This window comes from Podarcis muralis, chromosome 13 (genome assembly GCF_964188315.1).
Source record: "Podarcis muralis chromosome 13, rPodMur119.hap1.1, whole genome shotgun sequence".
NCBI classification, from domain to species: Eukaryota; Metazoa; Chordata; class Lepidosauria; order Squamata; family Lacertidae; genus Podarcis; species Podarcis muralis.
The window spans coordinates 8,156,623-8,177,161 of NC_135667.1; the positions used below are offsets into that span (position 1 = coordinate 8,156,623).

At 40.2% G+C, this 20,539-nt stretch overlaps 2 protein-coding genes across 2 annotated transcripts; both read right to left on the reverse strand.

Annotated features, from left to right (window-relative positions):
* Nucleotides 1–3,548: 3,548 nt before the first annotated feature.
* On the reverse strand, nt 3,549–9,596 carry LOC114583596 (vomeronasal type-2 receptor 26-like). Its single transcript, XM_077917971.1, has 6 exons — nt 9,306–9,596; nt 8,653–8,670; nt 7,452–8,276; nt 6,780–7,007; nt 5,163–5,289; nt 3,549–4,450 (listed from the first exon to the last, which is right to left on the reverse strand). Exons 1-6 carry the CDS (start codon nt 9,594–9,596, stop codon nt 3,549–3,551), a joined length of 2,391 nt encoding a protein of 796 aa, XP_077774097.1.
* A 3,876-nt stretch (nt 9,597–13,472) lies between these two features.
* LOC114581460 (vomeronasal type-2 receptor 26-like) lies at nt 13,473–18,820 on the reverse strand. The gene is made up of 4 exons (XM_077916941.1): nt 18,530–18,820; nt 16,206–16,433; nt 15,475–15,601; nt 13,473–14,374 (listed from the first exon to the last, which is right to left on the reverse strand). Exons 1-4 carry the CDS (start codon nt 18,818–18,820, stop codon nt 13,473–13,475), a joined length of 1,548 nt encoding a protein of 515 aa, XP_077773067.1.
* Between the last annotated feature and the right edge of the window lie 1,719 nt (nt 18,821–20,539).

Below are 20,539 nucleotides of genomic sequence, written 5' to 3' on the forward strand. Positions count from 1 at the left end.
AATATAGAGCAATATGCAAGTTTGACAGTGGAATTTGCTGCCAAGGAGTGTGGTGGAGTCTCCTTCTTTGGAGGTCTTAAGCAGAGGCTTGACAACCATATGTCAGGAGTGCTCTGATGGTGTTTCCTGCTTGGCAGGGGGTTGGACTCGATGGCCCTTGTGGTCTATTCCAACTCTATGATTCTATGATTCTAATGACTGTGTTCTTAAGCCGCAAAATCTCCACAGGATTCAATCATTTTTGAAGCTTGCATTTGGAGTTCAAGGAATTGGAAAGATAAAAGTTTTGTAATACAAGTTCATGTCATTGAAGTATTTTAATTCAAACAAAAAATAGGAATTTTGCATATTAGAATGAAGAAAACATCCATATTAGTGCATGTAAATAATTGCTATTAGCACGCTCTAATAGTATTTTTTGATGATTTATTATTTATACTTCATGCTAACGAGAGCAAAACTCATACCTTTTTTTAAATCACCCAAGGCTTGGGAAAGGAATTAATCTCCCATCAACTTACTGTTGCTACAATCAGTTTGACAGATTCCAACACAGACTACATTTTGTTAAAATTTCTAGATTTCACTTATCAGCCAGTGCCAGGTGTCACTTCATAGATGAATGAAATATATTGAAACAGGTTTATATCTCACAAAGCAATTCTCAAACCATGAGGTCAATATCTCACAAAGCAGACTCAAACAGTGTCTGATTCATGGCATTTGTTCTAGGAAGATTAGACACTTTCAGATTAGGTGCCCCAAGAACATGCACAGCAGTAACCCTATTATCACAGAGAGCAAAGCAATTATTTACTGCCGGTCATTTTAGGAGAATACACAATACTAAACAAACAAACAAACACTGGAAGGATTAATCCAAAAAATGAAGGAGGAGGGAGAGTCTCTTACTGTGGATTATTATCAAACAGATTCTGTGAAGGATTTTCAATGAAGCGTTCTTCAATGATGGAATAATAGAACTGAGAAGATATCCCACCAATGATGAGGCCACCTGACTGGTACCATTCATGCGGAACAGGAAATGTATCAGTCTCAGGGCAACTCATAGCTGCTTTGCACACAACAGGAGCAAGCAGAAAAAGCAAAGTGAATGACCACAGCATCCTTGCAGGCAAGCTTCTCTGCAATCTTGGATGCTCTTTGCCTACCAGTCCCTGCAGAATGAGTTAAGCAAACTAGGTGGCATGATACCTGGCTCTGTCAATAGAGCACAACAAGAGAGATTGGCACACCTTATTTAAAAATCAAAGCAGTATAAACACATGCTTTGGATGCTAGGTGAGATTTCCAATGCTCAACACTCAGATTTCAAGGCACACCAATAATATGATGAAAATACTAAATGGGAGGAAGAAAATTGGGAGCCATGGCTACCTCTTGATACTATTCCTATCTCCTCATGATACAGAGATTCATCATTATAATCCTTTTCATGGCTGTTTATTGACAGTTTTCTTATGCCTCTGGTGTTCTGACCAGGTGGCCAAATTATAGTGATTTGGATAATTGTATGGTGACTTAATAACTTTTGAAAAGTTTTAGTTCCAATGAGGGTTGGTGTTTTTTTTCTTTTATTGCATCATGTTGAGTTCTCTGTTTATTCTCAAATCTGCCTACAACACCCTACACGCTGCCTATGCCCCTTTGTGGCACAAAAAGTGGCAATTAGCTTGAAGTGTTCCATGGTATGTGAAAACATCAGCAGGAAAGTCAAAATGAGTCTATTTTGTATTGTGACTCAAAGCAGCAAATCTTGAATGAAAGGTGACTTTCCAACTAGAGTTTTGCCACATGACTTGGCAGCTCTTATTTCTCTACGTGATAAATTTGTGGCAAAATCCAGATGTGCCATCAAGATGAGGGAAACTATACTATGATGACAATAACCATGAAATAAAGAGGTGCAACACAAGTGAAGTGTGTTTATTTAAATTGTACTGTAGCCTTATTGGAGTTCACTGATTGGGTCTGCGTTGCTCCGGGACAGGAAGGAGGAAGTCAAATGACACGGAGGTTGATTCCAAGAAAGAGTTTATTCTGCTCTCCGGATAGCAGGAGGCACTTGCGTGGTGAGTCCACAGCAAGTCCAAAGAAATGAGAAGTTTCATGCAGTATATATATTCTCCAGGCACCCTCTCCCCAGCCACGTCAGCTTGTACACGCAGGTTGACATCACAGATGTTCCTGCTCCAGCACTCTTAACCAAAGAAGGGATTTCCTTCCTGCACTCCTGACCATAAAAGGATATTCCTGTTCCTACTCTTATCCTGGAGCCAGAGGTCACCATTTCCGAGAACACACTCTGGCATTATTCCAAGACTTGGGTCTGTGCGTCTTTGTGGTCAGAACATAAGATAAGGCACAAACGTGTTTTCTCTGTTCTGCTGGTACAGTCAGGGTCATCCTTGATGTCACAAACTGATAAAGGAGAGAGCTGCGTTGTTGTAATGCATTTGCTCAACGGCTCAAGTTTATGCATTTTAGCTAAGGAAAAATAGGGATTTGGGTGCAGTTTAAAACGGCCTGCACAGTCAGTTTTGGGATTTGGGAAACCCATTCCTTCAGTACTAATTCTCTTCAGTGTGATTTTGCTCAAACTCAGCTGTTAACAATTCTGGCAAAGCACACACTGCCACCTAGAAGGGGTTGGATTTAACTTCACCTACTTCCATCAGATCCACACCTAAGGCAGGAGGAAGGCCTTCTTCACCCACCCCTTCTTGGGGCCCCACAGCCACCACCATTATTTTATTTATACCCCACCCATCTTGCTGGGTTTCCCCAGCCACACTGGACAGCTTACAGCATATCTCAAGTTATAATAAAAACATCAAGCATTAAAAACCTCCCGATACAGGGCCGCATTCAGATGTATTCTAAAAGTTCTGTAGTTCTTAACTCCTTTACAGCTGAAGGGAGGGTGTTCCACAAGGAACTCAGGTATAGCTGTGATATCTGACACTCCTAAGCTGTTGTATTTGTCTACTTACAGATCACACTATTTGAACAAAATACATTCTCAGAAAACTGTTTGTTAGGTGAGTGTTTCCCTAAGGAGCCAACAGTTTCCATTAATACCTATGAGAACATTCTAATGTGTTCTTGACCTCAAAATGTTGACCCTCAAAGTGTGAAAACCCCATGAAAACACTCTGAAGCCTTCCAAAAGGCATACATGAAAGATCACCTTGTTTCTTTACAGTACTAAACACACTTCCAACCTTTGGGATATCTGAGCCTGTGGTGCATATAACAAGGTTTGGGTACTAATTACTCATGTTAGAGTAAGAGATTTTTCATATAAAAGGCATTTGGATAGTGGGACCTGTGTATAGAAAATATAAATAAACAAATGGCAAAAAAGTGATCTCAAGTACGTTTGCTACTGGTATATATATATATATATATATATATATATATATATATGAGAGAGAGATAGAGAGAAAGAGAGAGAGAGTATTTTGTCTTCAACTCTTAACTATCACATATTTAAAATGTACCAGAGCGAAGGAAGAAAAACCTGTTTAATTCTTTTTTCTTATAAGTTGCTCCCTGTTGTTCAGTTCTGGCCTCAGAATAATGATGTAGCATTTAGGGGCAAAAATGCAGCCCAATAACCCAGCACTGGAGGCCAAGATGGAGAAGATCTCCACAGCCACCATGTATTTTCCACTTGTGCTCAGGTAGGCTGGGAAAAAAGACAGCCAAACACTGCAAAAGAGCAACATGCTGAAGGTAATGAACTTGGCTTCATTAAAACTGTCAGGTAACTTGCGGGCTGCAAATGCAGCAATGAAGCTGGCAATGGCCAAGAGGCCCATGTAGCCCAGGACACAATAAAACATGGTGACGGACCCTTCATTACATTGCACAATGATTTCTTCTGTTGAAGAGTGCATGTCCAAATCAGGGAATGGGGGAGATGTCATCAACCACACAGTACAGATAGTTGATTGAATAAGAGAACAGGGAATCACAACTGAGTAGGCCAGTCTTTTTCCTACCCACTTCCTTATACTGGACCCTGGCTTGGTGGCCATGAAAGCTACAACTACAGTGATAGTTTTGGCCAACACACAAGAGACGGCCATTGAGAAGGTGATGCCAAATGTTGGTTGCCGGAGGAGGCAGGAAACTGTGCTAGGTTCACCCAGAAATAACAGTGAAGAAAGGAAGCAGAACAGGAAAGAGACAAGGAGAGAGTAAGTGAGATCCCGGTTGTTGGCTTTGACTATGGGAGTGTCTTTGTACTTAATGAATGTTCCTAGCACCAAAGCTGTGATAAGGAAGAGTGAAAGGGCGACTGATGCTAAACTAATCCCTAAAGGTTCTTCATAAGAAAGGAAGGTTATAATTTTCTCAATGCAGGCAGTTTTGTTCTTGTTTGGATACTGATCTTTTGAGCATCTGAAGCAGTCATTCATATCTAAAAAATAAACAAGGTCAAATTTCAATACTGAGTGAACAGTACTTTGTCTTTTATGTGACTGCTTCACTGACATTGTATTTTTCTTTTTTTGGATAAGAACATAAGTGTCAGCTTAATCAGGCCAATGACCCATCTCATTCATCTTCCTTTTCTCTCTGTGGCCAACCAGATGCCTATGGGGATCCAGCAAGCAGGGCCTGAGTGAAACAGAGGTCTCCCTTGACCCCTCACACTTCCCAGGAACTGGTCTTTGGAATGATACAGCTTCTGACCATGGAGGCATAGCAGAGTTCATAACCATGATAGACTTCTCCTCCCTTAGTGTCTAACATTCTTTTAAAATTCTTTTAAAGCCTTCCATGTCCATGTCTATCCTGGCCTCTTGTGGGCGGAAATTTCATAGTTTAATCATGTGCTGCATGAAGAACATAATTTTCTTCTGTTTGTTCCAACATTCAATTTCATAAGATGCCCCTGAGCTCTCATGGTATTAGAGAGGGATACCCCCCCCCCCCGTTATCTGATTTCTCAATGCCCAATTGAATTGATTTCTCAATTCCGTTATCTGATTTCTCAATGCCTAGATGTATACATTGTCATTATCTTGCCCCTTACCCACTTTTTGATCTATAATAACCCCCTCAAATGCTACTGTCTATTCTTGCCATTGTCCTCATAGGATGAAAAATATGAGTGCTCCATAACTTACCATCCTGGTTTGAAATTTCCCCTTCTGAACATGGAGCACAACCATAGCAGCAAAACTTTTCTCCTTCTTTCTTTTTCTTCTGATTGCCAGGGTGGCAGTGGTCATTACATAGAGAAAGGGGAATCACCTATCCATAGCAGGAAAGCAGTTTCAGAGGATAGGAGAAACTATGTTTAGTTCCCTACTCAGCACAGGTCTTTTTAAAATAATTTTCCTATACAGCTGTAAAATTCCATTATTTGGGATCCCCTCCAAACCGATGATAAAATTTGCAATTATTTTGCAGCAGAAACCCTAAATTTTGCAGTGTCCTCAAAACTGTATGGCTGATATTCCCAGCACGGTGCTCTATCGGTTACCACAAATGCAATATTGCCAAAATCACTCCCCCTTGTGCTATAGTCTTGCAATAGTTTTGCAGTGTTTATAGCATAACTCAGCACTTCAAAACTGTGCCAAAGTTTTGCAGTCATGGATTGGGGGTAACCTATGCCAAAGTTTTGCAAATGTTTTACAGCATTTCATAAGTTAAACTTCACCATTTGACTTATGAAATGCTGTAATACAATTGCAAAGCTTTGGCATAGGTTAGGAGCGGATCCCAATGTTTTTCATAGTTCACCCAGCTGCCTTATGCCAAGTCTGACTTTTGGTCCAAAAATTTCACCACTATTTCCTTTCTAACCCTGCCTGGAGATGAAATGGACCTTTTCCCAGCAGCACATGTGTTGTTACTAAGCTATTGACAAAGAGATTGACAAATGGGGGAATCTGAATAAATTTCATGTGGATATTCCAGAGCTTTGCTTTATATATATGCAAGGCACTGTAAATATAAACCCCAAATTCAGCTGTTCAAAGTTACATAGGGCTGCCATACCTCTAGATTTTCCTGGACATTACAGGGATTTCAAAGGTGGAAGTTATGTCGGGGTGGGGACGGGACTTTACGGAAGGCGGTGGTTTCTCCTGGATCTTAGGCAAGTAAACAAAAAAATTGTTGGTTTTTTTTTGGGGGGGGGGGTTAAAAAAACCCCAAGTCATCAATTTTGGGATCTTGCTAAGGAAATGCTCAACAACAGTTGAAATATGGCAACCCTAAAGTTGCATTAGGGATGCGGGTGTTATTTATTGGGCGCTGTGGTCTAAGCCACAGAGCCTAGAGCTTGCTGATCAGAAGGTTGGCGGTCCAAATCCTCGCGGCGGGGTAAGCTCCTGTTGTTCAGTCCCAGCTCCTGCCTACCTAGCAGTTTGAAAGCACGTCAAGTGCAAGTAGATAAATGAGTTCCTCTCTGGCAGTAAGGCGTATGCATGTGCTGCTCTGGTTTCTCCAGAAGCAACTTAGTCATGCTCGCCACATGACCCAGAAGCTGTCTGCAAACGCCGGCTCCCTCGGCCTATAGAGCGAGAGGAGTGCACAACCCCAGAGTCATCCATGACTGGACCTAATGGACAGGGGTACCTTTACCTTTAAAGTTGCATTGAATGTGCCAGAGAACCAATTTCCCCCCTCTGCCTTATCAGATAGAAACAGCAATTTTAAAGATGGGAATTTCTGACACCCAAAGAACATGTCTTAAGAACAGTGGGCACCAGATGGATTCTTAGAATGCAGACCTCATTAAAACCTCTGTGCCACACAATCATATCTTCATGAATGATGAATGCTTCTCCTTCAAGAGCATCAGGATCAACACGTCCAACTTTCACTTGAAGGAAGGACTTGTTTGGGAATGTGATCATGTTCGTGATATCAAATCCACCTCCCATTTCCCTTTTTTCATCAAAGGACATTGTTTGCCCTGCTGAGTTGTTAAACGAAATGCCTTGCAGAAAATAGTGGAGCTGATTCAAAGAGAACAAGGGGGTGGAGAGAAAAAAGGAAAATATATACTGAAGGCCAAATATAAAAAATGAGCAATTTCAATCCAGTGCATAGAAAAGTTAGAATATTGCAGTAGAAGGCTAAAATTCTGTACATGCTAAATATACAGGAAAACGGGTGCGCACAAAATGTTATCACTTTAAAAATATCATATTTCATGATTTGTGGCTTTGGAGTAATTGGCTAACTGAAATAATATTTTGTTTGCATTGTGTTACTCCCTTCTTTATGAATATTGCTTAGGAATCTGCACCTAACATAGACCAAGTATTAAAAAGGAGCTATTTTCATATAGCAGATAGAAATGTTACAAAATGATATCACTTTAAAAATGTCCTGTGTCACGAAGTTCAGACTTGGGGTAATTGGCTCATGGAAATAATATATTGTTTGCAACATGTTACCTGCCAAGGCTGCAGATCTTGAAGCTGAAACCTTTTGTCTCCTGCTCTGTGCTTTGATCTGAATGAATAAATAGCATGCAAAGCATGAGCGACAACAAAGATAGCATTGTGGATACTGTAGCTGTGGCCAGTCATGCCCATTTCGAACAGATGCCCAGGAAGACACTCTAACTTTTCCTCTCCTGTACATGTTTCATTATCTTGCATGAGCAGATCTGGAAATGTACAGTCAAATGCTTGCTCCCAGAAGTCTTTGAGAAAACCATCTGCCTGGTTCCAGTAAGGTTTTATGATCTGAAGAAATTCATTGAACTTAAGAAGCTCTTTTGATTGAATGGTAAAGGAAATGGCACCTTGAAAGGGCTCAAGATCCCAAGACTTTTGATAACTCAGTAATATGAAATCAATTTGTGTTGTCATGATCCACACCTTTCTAAATGATGTGATTTCCTTATTTTCAGGATCTCGTATAAATAGAAGAAATCTTAGCCAGCTCAGTGTCAGAGAATCTCCATAGATGATGAATGCATTGACTTTATCATTTGTGACATCCACATAATAGTCATTGAGCATGTTGAAAATTTCACCTCCCAAATCAAAATGAGCTACTTTTTCCATTCTTCGTGTGAAGGCTGAACAGATTCCATGTTGGTAAAGCAATGGCTCCACAGTCTGCAAGAAATTTTCTCCTCCATTGTCATCTGTAACAAAGAGTCCAACCCATGTCCATCCAAAATGGTGAAGCAAGCTGGTAATCGCCATATACTGATGGGCTTCATTGGGCACCATGCGGTAAAAGGAAAGCAAGTGATCTATATCACTCTCCTTTCGTGGAAACGAGCCATATGTAAGCTATAAGGAAAAGTGCAGACATTATAAAGGTACATGAGTCTAAACAATTTTTTTGATCATTTTTCTGTTCATTCAACAAATGTTTGTTGAAGAAATTTCGAGATGGTTAAACTGAATGCTTCTTCCAGTTTAAATTTTTAGAGTTGTGGTGATATTTTAGAATTTCTGAATATTTTATTTCATAAAGTATTTGTGTCTTGTCAGACATGTCCCTTTGTTTCATTTGTAGGGTGCTATCCTAATCTTGAATTCCTTTGTCTGTGGAGATTTAGCATTTGGGAGAAGCTGCACTACTTGGATTAACCCCAGATATATCTATGCCATGTCTGATATGCTGGCCAAATTCCACTAATGCACCAGAAGAATGCTACTCTAGTTGAGCTGTTTGGAATCATGAATGAGATGCACACGGCACAGGGAAGTATCACAGTTACCCTGCAACTGGATTGAGGAACTGTGGTTCACCTGTTCTAGGTGTTGTGTGTGTGTGTGTGGTAGAATGCTATTGTACTTCCTTGCATGGTGGTATGTTGGTGTCCTGTGCTCCTTCCAGCCAGGCTTTATGGGATCTCTCCAAAGAAGGAGAGCATGAGTTGTCATGACCTATGTCTGCTGCAATGGAATGCATGGCTGGGGACTTTCTTGAGAACAGACTATTTCCTTAGCAGGAAATTCAGGGCTAATTCAGGGCCACACTGATTATAAGTCCTCAGGTGGTCCAGGCTCCTTGCAGAGACAACTTCCCTTGCAGTTGAAGGGAGGTACAGGGTGTTGGTGTTGGAGGTGTCCAATGCACTGCCTGCTGTCTCCTTGACTCAGACTTTCACTGGTGTAGCAATTTCTACTGGTAAGGAGTAATCTACATTTCTGATAGACATTCCAGCTCATAATGCATAAGCATCAGTCATATTCACTTTCTGAATCTCAAAATCATTTTAAGAATAGGAAGAGAAGAGTGTGATTTGTGAGAAAAAAATTCATGTCCCAACTAATGAAACCTACCTGTGGAATCTTGTAGAGGCTTAGGCTATCAGCCATATGGAAGGAGGTATCAGAGCTAAGTCCTCCGATTATGGCTATGAGGTTTTTCTGCGGGTCACATTTGTAGTTTGGAACAAATCTATGCATTTTAAAGAGCAGGTCCAGAGTGTTACGATAGGTCACCCTTGCATCATAATAGCTGTCGTAGATGTGGAAACCCAGTGTGACATTGGGCAAGATGTTGGGATTCTTATTAATCACTTTTACAGCAAATGCCAAGGCCAGGATGTGCTGGTAGAATTTTGTTATCATGCTGCAAATGAGGTTAGTTTAAGATTTCAGAGGAGAATTTTACAATGCAGGAAATAGACAAAACAAATTGCCTTTCTGTCTCAAACTGATACATATAGAACTATAACCTTCTTATCTTTTATGGTGGTCCTAAAATAATAAACATCATACTCTTCATCCCAAATAAAATATATGATTCATCATGCCATCTCTGTATTATGTCTTGTTTGAATCTTAATCCCAGTGGCCCCCCTCCCCCCAAAAAACCAATAATCTCCACCTCTTTCTCTTTATACTCAAACTGGCTATGCAGGTGCCCATTCTTTGCATCTGGCCCAGAAAAGTAACAATATTTCAATGAAATTCTCTCAGACAGTCTCTGATTCATGAAATATGTTCTAGGAAGATTAAACAGAGTCTGTGCCCCAAGACTAGGTACAGCAGTATCATCTCAATCCTCCTCTTCTTGGTCCTTATTACACATCCGTTTGGTGCAATTAAAACCAAGCATACTAACCACATCTCCATATTTCTTTTCCAAATAGAAAGCATTCACATTATCACAAAAGACAAAGCCATCATTTACTGCCTGCCAGCTTAGTAGGATGCTCAATACTAAATAAAGTACTGGGAAGGATTAATCTCAAAAATGAAGGGGGAGGGAGAGTCTCTTACTGTGGATTATCAAACAGATTCTGTGAAGGGTTTTCCTTGAATAAATCTTCAAAGAAGGAATAATAGAACTGAGAGGCAATCCCACCAATGATGAGGTCACCTGACTGGTACCACTCATGTGGAACTGGAAATGTATCAGTCCCAGGGCACCTCATAGCTGCTTTGCACACAACAGGAGGAAGCAGAAAAAGCAAAGTGAATGACCACAGCATCCTAGTAGACAAGTTTCTCTGAAAACATGGATGATCGTTGCCTATCAGTACCCGCAGAATGACTTAAGGTAGATTGCATGATTCCTAGCTCTGTCAATACAACACAACAAGAGAGACAGGCACACCTTATTTTAAAATAAAAACAGTATAAACACATGCTTTGGATGCTAGGTGAGATTTCCAACACTTTGATTTCAAGGCAGAAAGATAGTATGAAGAAAACCCAAAATGAGAGGAAGAAAATTGGGAGCCATGGCTGCCTCTTGATACTACTCCTATTTTCTCATGGTACAGAGGTCCATTATTATAATTCCTTTCATGGATGTTTATTGACAGTTTACTTATGCCTCTGGTGTTCTGACCAGGTGGACAAAGTATAGTGATCTGGATAAGTGTATGATGACTTAATAACTTTTAAAAAGTTTTAGTTCCAATGAGGTGTTTTGGATTGGGTTTTTTCTTTTTCTTTTTTTGCATCATGTTAAATTGTGTGTTTATTCTCAGATCTTCCTACGTGCTGCTTCTGCCCCTTGGTGGCACAAAAAGTGGCAATTAGCTTGAAGTCTTCCATGGTAACTGAACACCAGTAGGAAAGTCAAAGTGAATCCATTTAGTTTTGTGACTCAAAGCAGAAAATCTTGAAATAAAAGTCAATGTCCGACTCCAGTTTTGCCACATGACTGGGCAGCTGTTATCTATCTATGGAATAAATTTGTGGCAAAAACAGATGTGTCATCAAGGGGAGGAAAAGTATACTCTTGTGACAAAAGCTATGAAATAAAGAGGCATGACACAAGTGAAGTAAGGGTGAAACATAGGACTGGGTTTATTTAAATTGTGCAAATTCTCTTCAGTGTGATTTTTCTCAAACTCTTTTGCTGTAAACCATTCTGCCAAGCCACACACTGCCACCTAGCAGAAATTGGATTTAACTTCATCTACTTCCATCAGCCCCACACCTAAGGGGGGAAGGAGGCCTTGCGGACCCACCCCTTCTTGGGGCCCCACAACTCTAAGAAGGTGTTACATGTTAGTTCCAATTGTGATCTGTACTCAGTAAACAGGTCTTAGAGCCCAGAAGAACATAACTGGGTCTCACATTTCTCTTTAACGGTTTCTAAGGGTGTTCACCAAACAACTAGCTGCTAAAATACTGTCCTTATCAGCCACATAAGAGCCACACGCCATAGAATCATAGAACTGTAAAGTTTGAATGGACCTTGAGGGTCTCTGCAAGGCAGGAATCTCAACTTAATATTGCCCAGGCAGGTGCATTATGTGAGCCATGAGAGCAACAAAATAAGCAGATTGTACAACAGTGGGGGGATATAATCAGTTGAAATCTTTATTGACAGCAGCAGGTATGACAGAATTCCTTATTCTGAGGGCCTTCTCAGTAGTGGCACCTGCCCTGTGGAACGCCCTCCCACCAGATTACAAAGAGAAAAATAACAACCAAACTGTTAGAAGACACCTGAAGGCAGCCCTTTTAATGTTTAATAGGTGACTGTATTTTAGTTTTGGTTGGTAGCCGCCCAGACTGGCTGGGGTATAAATAATAATAATAATAATAATAATAATAATAATAATAATAATAATAATAATAATAATTTTTATTATGCCAGACAACACATTTTGATGGAGCGAATTTGCTGGGTTTAGACAGCCCCAAACCTATTCCATGCGAGTCAGCCACTGATGAAAATTGTGGTGGTGCAAGCCACGCAAGCAGGGTCTCAATGGGTGACTGAGATGCTGATTCCTACCAGGCAGATACCCCAACACCAAGCTTTGGGGGGGGGGGGCAATGTTCAATCCTCCCCTCATACTATGATGATCCATCCAATGCCATTTCCACCTCAAGGGATGACCCACTGTGGTACACCTTCTGCCAAATGAGCCGGTTCCCACAAACCAATTCAGAAGGTCCAAACAAACAAACAAACCAGAATTACTGGCAGTAGGGCACCACCAGAAAGGGGCAGAATGGCTCCAAAACGCACATGATCTCCAAAGGCCCATAGTCATTATCCACTTCTCACTAAGCCACCAAAAAGTTGCAGAATTAGCAGCACCAATTTGAAAAGAGTGAGTCCCATATCCGTTAAGCCAGGCTTCCTTAAACTCAATCCTCCAGATTTTTTGAGACTTCAATTTCCATCATCCCTTCAAGCTAGGGATTATGGGACCTGTAGGCCAAAAACACCTGAAGGGCCGATGTTCCATCTTTACGGAAGCCTGCCTTAAGGGGTAGCCCCAAGGCCTCCAGGGCTGATCATAGCACTCTGGCCACCTTATACCTGACCAACCGTGATCCATCCTGCTGAATGAACAGCTGGCTGCTAATGGTGGGCTGAAAGTTCAAAAGCCATGCATGTCCCTGAGTAAACAAATTATGCAGCAAAGTATAGCATGGAAATACAGGCAGTAAAACCTTAAAATGTCCCCTTTAAAGTGAGTTCCAATGTTTCCCACTTCCCCCAGTGTAGGAAAATGAGCACAAGTTTGGTAAGTTAGAAACAGTTTATTAAAAAATTCTTCAAAGGTCAAATACACTGCTTAAGAAAACAGGCAGTACAATTTAGTTACAAAGTGGTGAAAGTTCCTCAATTATTGGTATAGAAACTCAAGACTGGCTAGAGACAGCCACATACTAACCAGCTCAAACCTTTTCATACATGGAGTTTCTCAGGTAGACTGAAGGGGAACAAAATCTTGATTACCTGCTTTGTTCCAGGGTGAGCAAAGCCTTGAAGAACAGCTTATTCTTAATTAGACTTAATTCATGCACTAATTAGATTTAAGTATGTTGGTGATATGAGGCTGGTTAACAAATCCAGAAAAATAGAACAGGACTTGGAGCAGCAATGGAAATGATGCACCAAGACAGATCATTTTAAACGAATATTAGTAATAATAGACAGAAAAATTTAAAAAAAGAATTTAAACCCTTACCTTCCATATATTCCCCCCCCCCCCCCCCGGAATAAGGTGAAACCAAAACTATTATTTAATTATTCCTTCTTATAAGTTGCTCCCTGTTGTTCAGTTCAGGTCTCAGAACAATGATGTAGCATTTAGGGGCAAAGATGCAACACAGTAACCCACCACCAGAGGCCAAGATGGAGAAGATCTCCACAGCCACCATGCCCTTTCCACTTGTGCTCAGATAGGCTGGAATAAAAGACAGCCAAACACTACAAAAGAGCAACATGCTGAAGGTAATGAACTTGGCTTCATTAAAACTGTCAGGTAACTTGCGGGCTGCAAATGCGGCAATGAAGCTGATAATGGCCAAGAGGCCCATGTAGCCCAGGACACAATAAAACATGGTGACGGACCCTTCATTACACTGCACAATGATTTCTTCTGTTGAAGAGTGCATGTCCAAATCAGGGAATGGGGGAGATGTCATCAACCACACAGTACAGATAGTTGATTGAATAAGAGAACAGGGAATCACAACTGAGTAGGCCAGTCTTTTCCCTACCCACTTCCTCATGCTGGACCCTGGCTTGGTGGCCATGAAAGCTACAACTACAGTGATAGTTTTGGCCAACACACAAGAAATGGCCATTGAGAAGGTGATGCCAAAAGTTGGTTGCCGGAAGAGGCAGGAGACTGTGCTAGGTTCACCCAGAAATAACAAGGAAGAGAGGAAGCAGAGCAGGAGAGAGACAAGGAGAGAGTAGGTGAGGTCCCGGTTGTTGGCTTTGACTATGGGAGTGTCTCTGTACTTAATGAATGTTCCTAGCACCAAAGCTGTGATGAAGAAGAAAGAAAGGGCAAATGATGCTAAACTGATCCCTAAAGGTTCTTCATAGGAAAGGAATGTAATTGATTTTTCAATGCAGGCAGTTTTGTTCTTGGTCGGATACTGAGCTTTTGGGCATCTGAAGCAATTAGTCATATCTGAAAAATAAACAAGGTCAAATTTCAATACTGATTGAACAATTTTTTGTCTTCTTCACTTACATAAAATTACAGCTATTGGATCCATGTGTTTTAGTTTTCAGATATAAATGTTTTGATCTCCTTATTCTGAAAGCTAATATACTGATTATGTTATTACGTTTCAAGCATATTTTGCCTTCCATATTACTTCTTTGCTCACATGAAATTCAACCTATTTCTTCCATGTGTTTTAAGTGTACATATATGAGTGTTTTTTATTTTGGTTTTTCGGTTTTAAAATTTATATTCTGTTTTATGTTTTTAATAAAAATCTCAAAGTTGTTTACATGATATTAAATCAATAAAACAATAAAACAATAGCAGGGTGATGGTCTTCTAGCCTCATGAGGGCCCTCTTTAGCAGGACTGCTGAGTCTGGACCTCGTCCCCTAGGCCAGTTGGTAAGGGAGCTGCCTGCACATTGGAAACGGCCTTGCAGGGAGCAGCCTTCACGTTCAGTGTATTTTTAGGCTTATTAAAATCATTAGTGTGCAAAGTTGATGATATCTGTGTTGATATCCTTCTAACTGCCTTTCTTTTTCACATAATAACATAATCACCTGCTACATCAGGACAGTGACCCATCTCATCTAGCTTCCTGATTTCACAGTGGCCAACCAGATGCCTATGGGAAGCCTACAAGCAGAAGTCTCCCCCAACCTCCACACCTTCCAGGAAGTGGTATTTGAAGACTTCAGTCTCTGATGATGGAGGCACAGCAAAGCCACCAGAGGTCATAGCCATGGATAGCCTAATCCTTCATGAGTTTGTTGAATCCTTCTTTAAAGCCTTCAAAATTTGTGCCCATCACTGCCTCTTGAGGTACCAAATTCCATAGCTTAATCATGTACTTTATGAAGAATTTAATTTTCTTTTGCCTGTTCTGAATCATCTCACATTCAATTTCCTCATATGCTCCAAGGTCTAATGTTATATTTATCCTATTTTTATCATGTTCCTCCTTACTCCTTTTGCAGTAAAATAACCCCCTCAAATGCTACTGTCTAGACTTGCCATTGTCCTTGTAGGATGAAAGACATGAGTGCTACATAACTTACCATCCTGGTTTGAAATTTCCCCTTCTGAACATGGAGCACAGCCATAGCAGCAAAACTTTTCCCCTTCTTTCTTTTTCTTCTGATTCCCAGGGTGGCAGTGGTCATTACACAGAGAAAGGGGAATCACCTATCCATAGCAGAAAAGTCTTTTAGGAGATCAGAGAAACTGATTGTTTAGTTGACTTCTATTAATGAAGTTCACCACTCAGGGGGGGGGGGGAGGTTCGATATAAATAGCTGCTTTACACAACTGTGTTGTCTATGGATCCCATTATTTGGAATCCCATTGAAATCTATGGCAAACTTTGCAATCATTTTGCAGCACAAACTCCCCTTTTTACAGTGTCTGACTTCCCCACCATGGTGCTATACTGCTCCCCCCAAATCCAATATTGTTCAATTCACTCCAAACCTGTGCCAAACCTCTGAATTCATGGACTGGGGAGACTGGTAGGGCCCCAAGTTTGGCAGGTCAGCCACACAGTTTGAGAGCTCTCCAAAATGTTAAGTTTATTCTGCAAAATAATTGAAAAACCTCTCACAGGAATTCCTTTTACCCTGCCTGGAGATTCAAGGTATTGAACCTGAAACATTTTGCAAACAGTATGTGTTCTGTTACTGAGTTATTGTCTCCATGCAAGAGGAAAAGACGTTACCGAATGGGCTCCTCTGACACACAGAGAACACATCATAAGAACAGTGGGGACCAGAAGGATTCCTAGAATTCAGACCTGATTAAATCCTCTATGCCATACAAGCATATCTTCATGAATGATGAATGCTTCTCCTTCAAGAGCATCAGGATCAACTTCTCCAACTTTCATTTGAAGGAAGGACTTGTTTGGAAATGTGATCATGTTTGTGATGTCAAATCCACCTCTCATTTCCCTTTTTTCATTAAAGGACATTGTTTCTCCGGCTGAGTTGTTAAATAAAGTGCCTTGCAGAAAATAGTGGAGCTGATTCAAAAAGAAAAAGGGAACAGAAGGAACCCAGAAATAGTACCTTGGATTAAGAACTTTGCTTCAGGATGAGAACAGAAATCATGTGGCAGCAGTGCAGCAGCAGCGGGAGGTCCCATTAGCTAAAGTGGTACCTCAAGTTAAGAACAGTTTAGGATTAAGAATGGACCTCGCGAATGAATTAAGTTCTTAACCCGAGGTACCACTGTATTTTCATATAGCATATGGAAAAGTTATAACAAAGCAATAGATGGATCTATTCTGTACAGGAAAGGGGGCACTAACAAAATGTTATCTCTTGACATCTGGCCTTGGAGAAATCGACTGACTGAAATAATATATTGTTTGCAACAGATTACCTGCCAAGGCTGCAGATCTTGAAGTTTAAATGTTTTTTCTTCCCCCAGTGCTCTCTGCTTTGCTCTCGTTGAGTAAATGACATGCAAAGCATGAGCGACAATAAAGACAGCATTGTAGATATTGTAGCTGTGGCTAGTCATGTCCATTTCAAACAGGTGCCCAGGAAGACACTCTAACTTCTCCTCCCCTGTACAGGTTTCATTAACTTGCATGATCAGATCTGGAAATGTACAGTCAAATGCTTGCTCCCAGAAGTCCTTGAGAAAACCATCACCTGAATTCCAGTAAGGTTTTATGATCTGAAGAAATTCATTGAACTTGAGAACGTCTTTTGAGTGAATGGCAAAGGAAATGGCACCTTCAAAGAGCTCAAGATCCAAAAACCTTTGGTAACTCAATAGTACGAAATCAATCTGTGTTGTCATGATCCACACCTTTCTAAATGTTGAGCTTTCCTTCTTTTCAGGATCTCGTAGAAATATAAGAAATCTTAGCCAGCTCAGTAACAGAGAATCTCCATAGACGATGAATGCATTGGCTTTGTCATTTGTGAGACCCACATAATAGCTTATGAGTATGTCAAAAACAACACGCATCATTTCGAAATGATATGTTTTCTGCATTCTTTTTGTGAAGGCTGAACAGATCCCATGCTGGTAAAGCAGAGGCTCCAGGGCCTGCAAGAAATTTTCTCCTCCATCATCATCTGTGACAAAGAGTCCAACCCATGTCCATCCAAAATGCTGGAGCAAGTTGATTATCGCCATATACTGATGGGCTTCATTGGGCACCATGCGGTAAAAGGAAAGGAAGTGATCTATATCACTCTCCTTTTGTGGAAATGAGCCATATGCAAGCTAATGGGGGGCACAGAAATTATAAAGTTAAATATAAATATAAAGAATTACCTTTAGCATGTGGCTGTTTACTCAACAAATGTTTGTTGAAACAATTACTAGTGTTTCAGACATTTAAGTTGAAAGATGCTTCCAGTTGAAATTTAATCTGAGTTGTGGTGATACTGAAGTATTGAAGAACTGTGGTTTGCATGTTCAAGGTGCTCTGAGTGTGTGTTTGTGGTGGATGTGTTGTTGTGGATGCCAGGGTACATGCATGGTGGGATCTTGAACTACATCCAGGCAGAATCGCTGGGGTCTCTTCAAAGAAGAGGAGAATGAGTTGTCACGACCTATCAATGGGACAATAGAGTTCAAGACAGAAGACTTGTCTTAAAATGGACTATTTTCATGGCAGGGGAACTACCACCATCTAATTCAGAGCTATATTGGCTGGAGGATACATCTCCCTATAGACATCTGAGTCAAGAGCAACATACAGAAACTCTCTAGCCCTGCACATGCCCAATAGTGCAAAATAAATTAGGACCTTTAATCAGTTATCCAGGCTGTCTAAGGAGGCAAAGTCTATGCTCAGCTTTCTAAGTCTTCATGTGGTCCTGGCTCCTTACAACTTCTCTTGCAGTTGATGTGTGCCGTAGGGTGTTGGTGTTGGAAGTGTCCAAGGTGCTGCCTGCTGCCTGCTTGACTCAGACTTTCACTGGTGTAGCTATTTCTACTGGTAAGGAGTAATCTACGTTTCTGATATACATTTCAGCTTGTAATGCTTCAGCATCCGTCATATTCACCGTCTGAATATTAAGACCACTTTCAGAATGGTAAGAGAAGTGTGTGATTTGCGGAACAAAAATTCATGTCCCTACTCATAAAACCTACCTGTGGAATCTTGTAGAGGCTTAAGGTATCAGCCATCTGGAAGGAGGTGTCAGAGTTAATACCTCCGATTATGGCTATGAGGTTTTTCTGCGAGTCACATTTGTAGTTGGGAGCAAATCTATGCATTTTAAAGAGCAGGTCCAGAGTGTTACGATAGGTCATCCTTGCATCATTATAGCTATCATAGATGTGGAAGCCCAGTGTGACATTGGGCAAGATATTGGGATTCTCATTTATCACTTTTACAGCAAATGCCAAGGCAAGGATGTGCTGGTAGAATTTTGTTATCATGCTGCAAATGAAGTTAGTTTAAAATTTCAGAGGAGAATTCTACAATGCAGGAAGTAGATGATACAAATTGCCTTGTCAGTCTCAAACTGATACATATTGAACTAAACATTGTTATCTTTTATGGTGGCTCTAAAATAACAAATATCAAACTCTTCAGCCTAAATAAAATGAATTATCATCATACCATTTCTATATTACTTTGACCATCTTTTAGCTAGTACTTCTTTGATTTTTAATACCCCCCCCCCCCCGCAAAAAAAGACTACAACCCAGAAATTCAATAATATTTCATTGCATTAGTTACAGTTACTACCAACCTTATATAAGGCAGTTTCTGGTATTCATTTATTGGATTGCACTATGCATTTGCTTTAAAAATAGTTTTCAGATAAAAAATCAAGCTAAACTGAGAGAAGCTACTGATTACTTTAAAAGCAACATTGTTTTTTTAAAAAAGAACTAATCAGATCCAACCTACCCCAGTGTGATCCTATACATTTCTACTCAAATGCAAGTGCAAATGTGTTCAATGTGAATAACTTCCAAGTATTTTTGTATAAGATTGGAGACTTGTTTTAGGTGCAATCATGCATTTCTAATATACCAGAAGTCACCTCTTAGATTGCTGTGTAAGACAGGCATAGAAAAATGGGGTGAAATGTTTTCTTTTAATCACAGTTTGAAGGTTCTTCAGCTTTCCATCAACACTATCAAATATATTCATTTCTAAACTTCATAGAAGAATAAACTAACTTCTCCAGACTTATTTTCACTTCTCTATCACTATACCACGGTCAGAAATGCATACACAGCATATTCCACAGGGTTCAATGATTTTTGCAGCTTGCATTTGCAGTTCAAGGAAGATAAAAAGAGAAAAGTTTTTGAATACAAGTTTATGTCATTGAAGCATCTTAATTCAAACAAAAAATGGGAATTTTGAGTATTGGAATGAAGGAAACATCTGTATTAGTGCATTCAAATAATTGCAAGTAGCATGCTCCAAGAGCTTTTTTTTGATGGTTTATTATTAAACCTCATGCTATCTACAGCAAAGTTCATATCTTCTTTTTATCACCCATGCCTTGGGAAAGGAATTAATCTCCCATCAACTTACTGTTGCTACAATCAGTTTAACAGACACCCAAAACAGACTACATTTTGTTAAAATTTGTAGATTTCTCTATTTCACTTATCAGCCAGTGCCAGGTGTCACTTCACAGATGAGTTAAATATATTGAACCAGGTTTATATCTCACAAAGCAATTCTCAAATCACAAGGTCAATATCTCACAAAGGAGACTCAAACAGGGTCTGATTCATGGCATTTGTTCTCGGAAGATTAGACACTTTCAGATTATGTGCCCCAAGAACATGCACAGCAGGAACCCTTCCATCCCCCTCTTGCTGGTCCTTGTTGGTGGAATTAAAACAAGGCATACAAAGTCTCCCTCCCTTTCTCCACATTGCTTTTCAAAATAGAAAGTATTATTATTACAAAGAGCAAAGCCATTATTTATTGCTAGTCAGTTTAGTAGAATATTAAAAAAAAAAATACTGGAAGAATTAATCCCAAAAATGAAAGGGGAGGGAGACTCTCTTACCTTGGATCATCATCAAAAAGATTATGTGATGGGTTGTCCTTGAATAAATCTTCAGAGAAGATATAATAGAATTGAGAAGCAATCCCACCGATGATGAGGCCACCTGACTGGTACC

Excerpts from the sequence above, each read along its gene's own strand:
- LOC114583596 (XM_077917971.1), bottom strand. The coding sequence starts at position 9,596 with ATGATAACAAAATTCTACCAGCACATCCTGGCCTTGGCATTTGCTGTA. Across the intron at positions 7,008-7,451 it reads AAGATCTGCAGCCTTGGCAG|CTCCACTATTTTCTGCAAGG; the intron begins GTAACATGTTGC and ends TCTTTGAATCAG. Across the intron at positions 4,451-5,162 it reads GGAAATTTCAAACCAGGATG|ATATGAATGACTGCTTCAGA; the intron begins GTAAGTTATGGA and ends TTTATTTTTTAG.
- LOC114581460 (XM_077916941.1), bottom strand. The coding sequence starts at position 18,820 with ATGATAACAAAATTCTACCAGCACATCCTTGCCTTGGCATTTGCTGTA. Across the intron at positions 16,434-18,529 it reads GCCTCTACAAGATTCCACAG|CTCCACTATTTTCTGCAAGG; the intron begins GTAGGTTTTATG and ends TTTTTGAATCAG. Across the intron at positions 14,375-15,474 it reads GGAAATTTCAAACCAGGATG|ATATGACTAATTGCTTCAGA; the intron begins GTAAGTTATGTA and ends TTTATTTTTCAG.